This window comes from Leucoraja erinacea, chromosome 6, assembly GCF_028641065.1.
Source record: "Leucoraja erinacea ecotype New England chromosome 6, Leri_hhj_1, whole genome shotgun sequence".
NCBI classification, from domain to species: domain Eukaryota; kingdom Metazoa; phylum Chordata; class Chondrichthyes; order Rajiformes; family Rajidae; genus Leucoraja; species Leucoraja erinaceus.
In genome coordinates this window covers 67,133,673-67,146,689 of record NC_073382.1, presented here as the reverse complement: position 1 = coordinate 67,146,689, position 13,017 = coordinate 67,133,673, and the positions used below count along the sequence as shown (strand labels likewise).

The 13,017-nt window shown below is 41.8% G+C and overlaps 1 protein-coding gene across 2 annotated transcripts in view; it reads right to left on the bottom strand.

Moving 5' to 3' along the window:
* Positions 1 to 13,017, bottom strand: part of fat3a (FAT atypical cadherin 3a) — a 634,737-nt gene that overhangs the window by 21,963 nt on the left and 599,757 nt on the right. For both annotated transcript variants that reach the window (XM_055637275.1, XM_055637277.1), the window contains exons 23-25: positions 6,162 to 6,624; positions 4,565 to 4,718; positions 3,205 to 3,857 (exon numbers count right to left, since the gene is read on the bottom strand). In XM_055637275.1, coding sequence (XP_055493250.1) covers positions 3,205 to 3,857; positions 4,565 to 4,718; positions 6,162 to 6,624 — 1,270 coding nt within the window. The remainder of the gene's footprint in view (positions 1 to 3,204; positions 3,858 to 4,564; positions 4,719 to 6,161; positions 6,625 to 13,017) is intronic.

Sequence of the window (13,017 nt, the reverse complement as noted above, 5' to 3'; positions counted from 1 at the left end):
GACATGATTTACCTTTCGTAAATCCATGCTGACTTTGTCCAATGATTTCACCACTTTCCAAATGTGCTGCTATCCCATCTTTAATAACTGACTCTAGCAGTTTCCCCACTACCGATGTTAGACTAACTGGTCTGTAATTCCCCATTTTCTCTCTCCCTCCCTTCTTAAAAAGTGGGGTTACGTTTGCTACCCGCCAATCTTCAGGAACTACTCCAGAATCTAAAGAGTTTTGAAAGATTATTACTAATGCATCCACTATTTCTGGAGCCACTTCCTTAAGTACTCTGGGATGCAGCCTATCTGGCCCTGGGGATTTATCGGCCTTTAATCCATTCAATTTACCCAACACCACTTCCCGGCTAACCTGGATTTCACTCAATTCCTCCAACTCCTTTGACCCGCGGTCCCCTGCTATTTCCGGCAAATTATTTATGTCTTCCTTAGTAAAGACGGAACCAAAGTAGTTATTCAATTGGTCCGCCATATCCTTGTTCCCCATGATCAACTCACCTGTTTCTGACTGCAAGGGACCTACATTTGTTTTAACTAATCTCTTTCTTTTCACATATCTATAAAAACTTTTGCAGTCAGTTTTTATGTTCCCTGCCAGTTTTCTTTCATAATCTATTTTTCCTTTCCTAATTAAGCCCTTTGTCCTCCTCTGCTGGTCTTTGAATTTCTCCCAGTCCTGGATGCTGCTTTTTCTGGCTAATTTGTACACATCATCCTTCGCCTTGATACTATCCCTGATTTCCCTTGTTATCCATGGATGTACTACCTTCCCTGATTTATTCTTTTGCCAAACTGGGATGAACAATTTTTGTAGTTCATCCATGCAGTCTTTAAATGTCTTCCATTGCATCATTCAGTATCTTCCACAATGAATTAGAAACTACCATTGAGAAGTAAATATCGGGAGAAAAGATGTATCAGAGAATACACAGGTTCCAGCCAAAGTATCAGCAATGGGTTTTAAGGCCTCCTCTTGTGCTGGTAGTTCTCAAGTTTCTCTCCTTGGGTTCTTGGTTCTTAGAAATTCTTGCCATTGCAACAGATCCCAGAATTAGTGCTTCTCTATCTCTTTCAAAGTATCAATGAACTAGGAAACCCAACAAACTGAAGGAAGACCAAGAATGGGTTAATGTAGGAAATATAATCAATGCCAGGATATTTAGCTTTGTGTACATTTCTCTAGGCGGCGCGACTCTCGTCAGCAGCGGCCTCTGCAGCCCGTCCGCGTTTTTATTATTTTTTGTCTATGTTTTTATGTAGTTTTTATTATTTTTTGTTGGGTGTGTGTGTGGGGGGGGGGGGGTGGTGGGGTGGGAGGGAGGGGGGTAACTTTTAAATCTCTCCCTGCACGGGAGACCCGACCTTTTCTGTCGGGTCTCCGTTGTCGTTGGGGCTGCAACGAGGAGCGGCCTCCAACAGGAGAAGACCGGGGACTCTGGTGCCGACGACTCACCTCACCGTCGCGGAGCTGGCCGAGTCCGGAGCGGGTGGAGCGGTGGTGGAGTGCTGCTGCTGCTACGGCCCGCCCTCCGGAGATTCGGAGGCTGCAACTGCGGGTCTGGCGGACGGCGGCACCGGGAGCCCGTGGGTCCCTGGAGGGAGACCGCTTTTCAGGGCTCCTGCAACGGCGACTTCTCCTGCCTGAGTTGCGGCGTTGAAGAGCTCCTGGAGCGGGGCCTGACATCACCGCCCCGCGCGGCTTGGAATGGCCGCGGGACTCTGCGAGCGCACGTCGGGGGCTCTAACACCAAGACCCGGTGTGCGACCTTGCATCACCCGGCATGGCTTTAATGGCCGTGGGACAATCGCCATCGCCAGCCGGGGGCTTTGACTTTGACTCTGACATCGGAGGGGGGAGAGTGCAGTGGAGAGATAAGTTTTTTTGGCCTTCCATCACAGCGATGTGATGGATGTTTATGTAAATTATGTTGTGTCTTGGGTCTATTTGTTTGTAATGTATGGCTGCAGAAACGGCATTTCGTTTGGACCTCAAGGGGTCCAAATGACAATTAAATTGAATCTTGAATCTTGAATCTTATCAGGTGTAGAGGATATACTGTCCATTTAGAGAACAAAGATGCTTGCAATTAAAGTCCAGGTTCCTCATTTATTGCAGTCAATAAAAGGCAATCATCGAGGTAAATAGAAGGTTATCTAGTAAAATTGGAAGAATCAAAGGCATATTTATGTTGAAAGGTTTCATTCGGTAAAAAAGCGATACATGTGACAAGAGCAGGGTGAAAAAGTTACGTTAATCGTGCTGAATAAGGAGCCCATTATGTGAGGAATGAACAATATTTAATGTTATTAATAAGGGATGTTGAATTAAATTCTCATTAAGGAAATTGTTTCTAACATATTGTATGAACATAGAACGTAGAAACATGCAAATGTCATGCGTTGAAAAAACTGTGTATAAAATGTCAGATTCTAAAACATTTTTGGATTATTAAATTGGATGAACACATTTGAGTCCCCAATTGTCTCATCAAGTGTAGATGTAGGAACTACATATAAGTTCAAGTGTAATTAATTTATATCGTTAACAAACCTATGTGTCCTGAGTTTAATACAAGAAATTATTGAATTGGTGATAAACTGTTTAATTCTAACGAAAAACATGTTTTTCCCTTTCAGCATACATGCTCAAACCCCATCTAATTAAATAGAACTCGCAAAAAAAAAATCATAACATCTTAGTTGTAGTTTGACATTATCTGCACTTATAGATTAACATTTTTGAAAAAAAAATGTCAATCTGCATGATGACCAAACTTCATGTAAAGAGTGTGTAGGAAAGAACTGCTGATGCTGGTTTAAATCGAAGGTAGACACAAAATGCTGGAGTAACTCAGCAAGACAGGCAGCATCTCTGGAGAGAAGGTATGGGTGACTTTCCGTGTCGAGACACTTCTTCATGTAAAGAGTGTCACCTTGAATAAAATACCAAACTTTCTTAACTTCATTTGTTCCTTGTTCACTGACACATGGAACAACTGATAGAGCGGTAGAGTTAGAGCGGTATTACATAGAACATTAGAGCGGTATTACATTCATTTCCTTCCTACTTCTCGATGAAACATAGAAATGAGGATGGGAGAGATACAAAGGAAAAACACACAAGGAGAAATAGTTACAACAAAAAAGGATATTCTTATCATCTAAAAACAAGGATAAGATAATAGTCATTACCATCTCTCTCGGTATCCCACGTGTTCTTTCTCAGTGAATCACAGTCAGAGACAGATCGAGTAACTGATGGGAGATTTGGGGCAACACTGCACACAACAACACCTCTACGTGTAGTCAGTAGTCGAGGAGAATCAGGGTGGAAGGTGCTCATTTCTTGGTGTTCTATCCCCAATCCATCAATTTTGTCTAAATTGTTTCTTGAGTCACTCTGGAAACATGGAGTATAAGCCATTGGTCTGACTGGCACTTGGGGAGGACCTCCAGTCTCTTGATATATCTTACGGATATCGCCATTATTCCTAATAATTTTGAATTGCATGCCATTAGGTTTATTGAGCAGTGCTGCTGTTGCAGGGTCCTGAACAAGGGTAATATTGTTACGTGCATGTTTCTTGAAGAACTTCTTTCGGAAAATTGCAAAGAGTACTACCAGTGACATGAGAATCAATAAAACAACGGCTATTCCAATGAGCTCCTCTTTTCCAACGTAGGGATGTCCAGGTTGTATATTGGGCACAACCATAGGTCGGAGATCGCAGTGGAGGCCCATGAATCCTGAAGTACAGTTGCACTTAAATGAGCCTAATGTGTTGAAGCATGTTCCTCCATTGTGGCATTCTTCTATATCGCATTCATCAATGTCTTCTTCACATCTACAAGAAAAAATAACATTTTTTTAAATCATCCACGCTCCAAAAGAGATTTTATCTATTATACTAAGATAATGCATTTTATCAGAGGTTATTTCATTTAGGATTTTTTTATCATTCGTTTCTTAATTTTTAGACTTTGTGGCCTCTATAAAAGAAAAAAATAAACAAATTGAATCCTTCATTCACACAATAATAATGGTACAGGTAGTTTGTTGAATGTTGCAGAACACTGCTCCATTTTCCCTTGATATTTACAGATGAATAAAAACAAATTATTTTCCACTGACTCATTGCTTATTCATTCGGAGAAATTCTGCTGTGCAGTATAATACGAAGGACAACATGGTCCAGAAGTACCATTAGTTGAGCAATAAAATACCTAACTCCTTTTTGAATCCAATCTAACAGATATTTATCATTTTGTGCCCTTAGTTTGCTAATAGCATTTTAATTTACGCTGTACAGTGTCAAACAAGTTTCCATATCAGTCAATCCAATTGCCTCCATTTTTAAGTGAGCGCTGTGATATATTTTCTTTTATTTTGCCTTCATGTGTATTTATTTTTTTACGTCTGCTAATTAACAGCAATTAAATTCTGGCTGATCTCAAATACTTCAAAACTAAATTGTGCCTCAAACTCGGAGGTCAGATAAGGCCACATAATGAAATGTTGGGTACAGTATTGAGCAATAGGAAGGAAACTCACATCAAACCAACAAAACCCGCCTTGCAGCTGCAGACAAAATCGTTGCCAGTTGGATTACAGGAGCCCCCGTTCTGACAGGGGTTTGGGTAGCAGGCTGTAACTTCTGTCTCACACCGATTTCCTGTAAACTGTGACAAGCAGCTGCATTGGTAACCTGTTGAAGCAGAATAGCAGAATAGCATGGATTTCAGAACATTATTCCGAATGCATTAAAGCAAGAGCATGGCAAGCACTTTGTCTCAGGAAACAGAAGGAACACATACAGAATCAGGAGTATCGGTCCATTAGCTTTGCCTTACAGTACTAGATTTTCTTCTCATTTAAGAATGTGTTGTTTACCTGCCCTCCTCAGTAGACTGGAGATATAAAGAAACTGCAGGTGCAGATATCAGAAGCAATGAACAATCTGCTGGAGGAATTCGACAGATAGAGGAGCATCCGTGGGGATAAATGGTTGTGGCAAAAACTTGCACCAGGACTGAAATATCGACTGTTCCTTCCCCCCCTCCTTGACCCGCTGAGTTCCTTCATCAGGTTGTCTGTTGCTCCTCAACAAATTCTATTCACATCTCACAAGCTGACAAGATGGGAGGATATAACGCCACTAACGTTCCTGCTCATTTTTATAAACCAACAATATGGAGTGTGTGAATTCAAATCATGATAAAAGATCAGGTCAATTTCCACCCCACAATCAGAGTCTCGTATGTTGTATCAACATTTGATAGTGAAACTAAGGCAGATATTATCATGTACTAATAACATGCAGTACTATTTCACCATGGCAGCGCCTTAGATATAGCAAAATACAAAGTGCTAGAGGAACTCAGTGGGTCAGGCAACACTTGCAGAGGGAATGAGCAGTCGGAAAAAAGGATCCTTCCCCTGAATGATCACTTGTCCTTTCCCTCCACAGATGCTGCCTGACCAGCTGAGTTTGTCCAACATGCTGTCGTCCAACACAAGGTTCCAGCACTTGCACTTTAATATGTAGATACAGTGTGCTTTTTTGTATTCCTATTTATTATCCTCTTTGCATAAACTTGAAACCTTACAAATAAGACTTCCTTAAACCTATTTTAGTGCAACAGGAAATGAGGATGCGAGAAGGCACGAGAGAAACAGAGGGAGACGCACGGGACAGGGAGAGGTGGCGTGGGGGCGGGGACTTACGAATGGAATTTTCCTTATTAATTTGACCATGTTGCAGATCTGGATAATACTCTTCACATTGTAAATGACTGATGAAAAATCTTATGACCTTGTGAAATCTAAAGCGTTATATATTTTCCACTTTCTTTTATAATACAATGATTTAATTTGCACTACATAAAATTAGTAGAATTACATTTGCAATATATTGCATTTTTTAATGTAATACATGGCTCTGCTAGTCTCTTATTCACTAAATCACCCATTAATTTTGCACTTATTCCTGATAGGATGATTTATTAGCATACACACAACTCGTATCTGATAAAAAAGTATTTGGAGTGTTAATTAGATAATTCTAAAGATGTCAATATTTGAGAGCTTTAGCTACATCATCAGATTATTCTATGTCAGGTGGAACTTAAAGTGCAATATTGCAACTTACCACCAGATGGTAGGCTAACACAAGTCCCTCCATTCTGGCACGGTAACCTTGCACAGGTATCAGGATATAAGACACAGCCGAGCTTCAGTTCTGTCAGTTCTGCCACTTCAGCAAAGTGGCTGCGTTTGTTTTGGAGTGGCAACTGATTGTCATTAAGGACGACCGAGTCCAGGCATCCTTGAAATCCACCCACGACTTGAGTCTTTTTCTGGCTCGAAAGGCTACGGGCAGCTGGCACCTGGGCCCCAAAGTAGATGGAGTTGTCGATGCTGAGGGACTGAAAGTGGAAAGGAGCTCTCCGTCGCTCCACATAGGTGTCGTCCAGTGCGAGGCTGGTAAAATTCTTGTTGAGATCCAGAAAGACAGTGTGCCAATTCCCATCGTTCACCGCCCTGCCGGAGATGCCGACAATGCCTGGTCCATTGCCGCAGTCCAACTGGAACCAGAGCTTCCCATCCACAATCTTGTGTGATAATATAGGACAGAAAGAGTTGACATTTTAAAAAATGAGCCACGTATACAAACAAAATATCAAAGTAACCTTACCTCAAGTAATGCTATTCAAAATGCTTACACCATCGGGTCAAAACATACTTAACTGTTGTTCCACATTTTAAAATACCTCTGTGAAGTGGAAGGTACCTGAACATTAACTCTTTGGATGTCAGGTGGCCACTAGAGTCCAGCTATCAAATGGTCCTAGTCTAATGGCAAGGAAATCCAAGCTAATAGGGAAATGGACTGTGCCACACTGTCTCAGTGTGTGAACAGACATGCACACAAACATACAATATAGCATAGAATAAGGATACATACAGACAATACACAAACATACAACTACATACAAAATCTATCCCATCCTCCCTTGGAACCACCCACCAACATTCATCTCCTCAATTTCCCTTCATTTTGTCTCTTGACCTTCGTCTCACCCTCCCCTCACTGCATCTCTCACCTGATGTTATTATCATCTCATTTTTAATTCAGAAGATTAGGTCACGACACACAGCAGGGTTGAGCATGTAATCTACACAGACATCTCAGTGCTGTTTTGTAGGATTGTTACAATGTGTAATGCTATCGTTCCGATAAGGTATTAAACCTAGTCATTTGTTCAGCTGTTGTAAAAAGATTGCATAGAGCACTTTGAAGAGCTTAGGGTTCATCCTATACCTTGGGCAATATTCATTAAAGAAGAGACCAAACTGGTAATTCCTTAATTTACACTTTGCAGCCTCTTGCTGTGGCTGTCATGTTTAATAACAGTATTGAGCCAGAGAGTCACACAGTACTGAAACAGGACATAATACCATCAAGTAGCTACCCGCACCATTCCCGATTCCTCACACTCAGCATGTAGTCTTCTACTTCATGACAATAAAAGGTAGTGACCCAAAATGTTACCTATTCCTTTCTCCAGAGATGCTGTCCGATCTGTTGAGTTACTCCAGATTTTTGTGTCTATGTTCGGTTTTAAACCAGTACCTGCAGTTCCTTCCTACACATGACAATTCAAGTGCTCATCTAAATGCCTAAATGCTGTGAGAGTACCTACCTTTATCCCTCACGCAGGCATGTATCAAGTAATTGTCCATAAAAGTACATTGAATAACTTGAGGAAAGACTTCATATACAGTGCCCTCCATAATGTTCGGGACAAAGAGACATCATTTATTTATTTGCCTCGGTACAATTTGAGATTTGTAATAGAAAAAAATCATATGTGGTTAAAGTGCACATTGCCAGATTTTAATAAAGGCCATTTCTACATTTTGGTTTCACCATGTAGAAATTGCAGCAGAGTAATGTAAATGAAACATTATAGTTCCCCCATTTCAGGGCACTATAATGTTTGGGATACAGCAATGTCATGTAAATGAAAGTAGTCATGTTTAGTATTTTGGTGCATATCCTTTGCATGCAATGACTGCTTGAAGTCTGCGATTCATGGACATCACCCGTTTTTGGGTGTCTTCTCTGGTGATGCTCTGCCAGGCCTGTATAACAGCCATCTTTAGCTTATGCTTGTTTTGGGAGCTAGTCCCCTTCAGTTTTCTCTTCAACATATAAAAATCATGCTTACTTGGGTTCAGATCAGGTGAATGACTTGGCCACTCAAGAATTTACCATTTTTTAGCTTTGAAAAACTCCTTAGTTGTTTTAGCAGTATGTTTGGGATCATTGTCTTGCTGTAGAATGAACCGCCTGCCAAAGAGTTTTGAGGCATTTGTTTGAACTTGAGCAGATCGGAATTCATACATTATGCTACTACCGGCATCAGCAGTTGTATCATCAATGAAGATACGTGAGCCAGTACCTTCAGCAGCCGTACATGCCCAGGCGATAACACCCCAACCACCGTGTTTCACAGATGAAGTTGTATGCTTTGGATCTTGGGCAGTTCCTTCTCTCCCCCATACTTTGCTCTTCGTTGCATACTAATGCATTTTGTTGTCTCTGTACTGTACACTGACAATGACAATTAAAATTGAATCTGAATCTTGCCATCACTCTGATCTATCGGACCCTATTTGGGGATTTTTCTTTATTATAGAGAGAATTCTCCTGTCATCAGCTGTGGAGGTCTTCCTTGGCCTGTCGGTCCCTTTGCGATTAGTAAGTTCACCCATGCTCTCTTTTTTCTTAATGATGTTCCAAACAATTGATTTTGGTCAGCCTAAGGTTTGGCTAATGTCTCTAACAGTTTTATTCTTGTTTCTCAGTCTCATAATGGCTTATTTGACTTCCATTGGCACATTGGTCCTCATGTTGATAAACAGCAATAAAGGTTTCCAAAGGGGATGGAAAGTGGAGGAAAGACTAGGTGCTGAGAGCTTATACCTGCATTAAGGAGGCAATTAAACACATCTGAGCAATTACAAAGATCTGTGAAGCCATGTGTCCCAAACATTATGAAGTCTTGAAATGGGGAGTCTATGTATAAACACAGCTGTAATTTCTACACGATGAAACCAAAATGTTTAAGAATGGCCTTTAATAAAATCTGACAATGTGCACTTTAACCACATGTGATTTTTTTTCTATTATAAATCTCAAATTGTGGAGTACAGAGACAAATAAATAAATGATGGGTCTTTGTCCCAAACATGATGGAGGGCTCTGTAACGCAATTATTTTGTTCTCATTTTGTAGGAATCTCTGACATCTGCTACACACCCAAGACTGACAAATGATCACACAAGTAGTGATGATCTAGTAAATTACAGCTTGTTAATTTGCTCTGGCAAAAATACCTGGAGAGCTGCTGCCTTACAGCACATGTCAAGGAAGGATAGCATTTATGCCTTAAAATATAAAGAGGTGGGGCATGATAGGACCTGGGGGCAGAGAGGTTTGTGCACGGATTACCGGGCAAATTAACAGATACTGTAGCTGATGTGATGGTTCGGATCTTGGTCTTTTTCAAGCATAGAAAACAAAAGGCAGGAAGATGCCACAGAGGGTAGTTGAGGCCAGTTCATTGGCTATATTTAAGAGGTAGTTAGATGTGGCCCTTGTGGCTAAGGGGATCAGGGGGTATGGAGAGAAGGCAGGTACGGGATACTGAGTTGGATGATCAGCCATGATCATATTGAATGGCGGTGCAGGCTCGAAGGGCCGAATGGCCTACTCCTGCACCTAATTTCTATGTTTCTATGCTAATTTTATATGAAACACCAGGGTATCTTTGAGTGGAATATTCTGGTCAGCCCTGTGCAGCATTTTAGAAAGGATGTGACACCTATACTGCACGTGAAGAGAAGAGTTGCACTGGAATGGTTTTGGATATAATTCCACTTACAGGGATTGATTGGAAATAGTTTCTACTGCGCATTCAACATTGAGTAGTGAAAGGTAAGAAACACGAACTGCTTAGATCTGCGGAGCACAACAACTGGCCTGGAGGAAGGGTCTGTCTATCTCACATTCAATATCCTCATAACCTCACTACTGTCCCTCTTGGCTATTGATCACACAAGCACCCTGGCAGTAGACTTGCTAACAGTCCTGGGAATCCAGAGGATATTTGCAATCCTGGAAGATGACTTTAGCGGATGAAAGTGGTGACCTCCATGAGGGCTGGCAAGACTACACCTTAAGACCCGGGTGGCAGGATGGCACAGCGGTAGCAACAGCCTTATAGCAACAGAGACCCAGGTTAGATCCCGATTACGGGTGCTGTCTGTACAGTTTGTACGTTCTCCCTGTGATCTGGGTGGATTTTCTCCGAGTTCTTCGGTTTCCTCCCACACTCCGAAGACGTACAGGTTTGTAGGTTAATTGGCTTGGTATAAATGTAGATTTCCTTAGTGTGTGTCAGGTAGTGCTAATGTGCATGGATCGCTGGTCTGTGCGGACTCGGTGAGCCGGAGGGCCTGTTTCCGCACTGTAGGTGAGACTTAACATCCCCACTATCCAACCTGCCCTTGGTGCCTTACTAGCCACAGATCACAGGCCCAATAGTGGGCTTTATGCTTTCTCATTCAGGTGAATATCATTTGGGCTATCTTCAAAGTTTCCATTTTCCTTTTTAGGTAAGGGGACCAAAACTGTGCATAGCACTCCAGGCGTGGCCTCACCAGTACCCTATACAATTGTAAGAAAACCTTCCTATTCTTAAATATGCCAACCACCTTCATATCTACTTGTTGGACTTGTTTGCTAGCTCTGTGATTCATGCACTAGAATACCTAGGTCCCTCTGAATTTCACTTATTTGCAGTCTCAAGGTGACCATTAAAAGAGTCACGGCATGAAAGGGTGCAAAGGATTTCTATGCAAAGAGGTGGCAAACCTTGAAGACGGACTCAGTAATTTCTAGCTTTGCTTTTGAGCTTCATTGGTGGGACTCCTGACCTGCTGAGTTACTACATCTCTTTGTGTCTATCTAAGAATTTAAGCCAGCTGTTATTTAATAGCATCTGGCAATGCATAGCCAGCAGGTCTTTGTTGAGGGAGCGGAAGATTTTGTGACCAGCTGATGTGTCAATCAAATGCTCCAGATCCACTGCTCTCCAGAAAGGTCAGAGACGCTGAGCCTTTGTCTACACATCCTACTGGACGTGTAAAACCTGCTGTCAACTCAGCCTCACTGGTGCTCTTCTCTCTGTTGTCCACCATTCTCTGGCTTTACTGCCTGTTATTCACCAGCAGTCTCATCCTCTGGGGTGGACAGTGATCTTATTTGTCTGAGGACCAATTCGGCAATGGCTTCGTCCATTCACTTTTCTACAAACTTCAGTAATACCTCCATAACCATAAAACTTCTGATCAAACAGTTCACCAGAGTAAACTCATTAAGCAGCTGTCCATAATGAGGGGCTCCTGGCCAGTGACCATCTGCATATTTGCTCAATCATGAGGGGGGGAGGGGCGGCAGGAGGGGGGGGGGGGGGGTGGGAAGGGGGGTGGCGGGAGGGGGAGGGAGGAGGAGGAGGAGACAAGAGGGGGACAGAAGGGCAAAGGGACAATTCTGATTGATTTGTCTCTGAACCCAGGCCACTGAGATTCAATAATTAAATGTAATAAAAACAGATAAAGCTGGAAACCCTCAAGCAGCTCAGGCAGGATCTATGGAATGAGAAGCACAGTTCAAGTTTCCCATCCCAAATGGGGAGATTCACTAAAGGCGGCACAATATTCAACAGCACAGCAAATTGTGAATGACGGCTATTGGTTGATGGAGAATTTACTCAAGAGGCTGCCAGTTGCTTCAGGGCATGACTTGCAGGGTCAAAGGAAGCTCTTGATATACTTTTATATTGATGGTAAAACTGAAATTCACACAGAGTAGGAGGTAGATGGAATTCATAAATACGTGGCGGGGGTTGAGGCTGAGATCTGAGATGAGAAGACAGCTCTTCATCCAGAGGAGAGTGAATCTTAGGGATTTTCAACAAAAGATGTTTGTGGAAATTCAGTTACTGAGTAAACATAAGACAGAGATTGGCAGATTTAAGGAGCCAAGATTAGTTCAAGAAAGGACAGACCTGATCTTACTGAATGTGAAACCTGGTACAAGGGGACAGGTGACCTGCTCCAGCTTATACTTTTCACAGAAACTGCTCAGCAAATGACTCTTCAAGGAGGCAGTTTGTTGAGTTGTTTTTTGATTAGGATATGAATAAGCATCCAGACTTACAGGAGGCATTACGAGAAGTCTGCTCCAATCATTTACTCTTACCAGTTAATGTTCAATTAAAGCACATCATGGTGTCTTTCCTACTAATCTCTATTAATACTAAGCTTTGAATGCAATGAATTTTTAAAACAATTGCTGGTTCCATTACATTTTTTGAATTGAATTTACTCAAATTATTTATTCCAGCAGCTTATTGCAAGCTACTTTAATAGATGCGCCTCTTATACTGAAACATTATTTATAAATTCTCAGTGACATCATGAGTCATTGCCAGCTCCTAAAAACCAGCATCAGCTTCCCTGACTAAAATCATCGTGTAAATTAGCTTAATCTTTGATAGAAATAAAATGCATACCACACAAATATATTGCACGACTTGATTTAATTTCTATGCTTGTGCATAGAAATGTTCCATGCATTATACATTGGAGCCATTCAATGTACAAATTCTTTGTAAATAAACATGGAGGATCTTACCGTGCAATGAGATCAAACTGCATGCAAATGTATATTATGAGTGCAGGCAGGTGGGACTAAGGGGAAAAAAAATTTGTTCGGCACGGACTTGTAGGGCCGAGATGGCCTGTTTCCGTGCTGTAATTGTTATATGGTTATATTTAGTTTAGTTCAGAGATACAGCATGGAAACAGGCCCCGCGGCGCACCCAGCTGCACTACCCAGCGATTCCTGCACACTAACATTATCCAACACACAC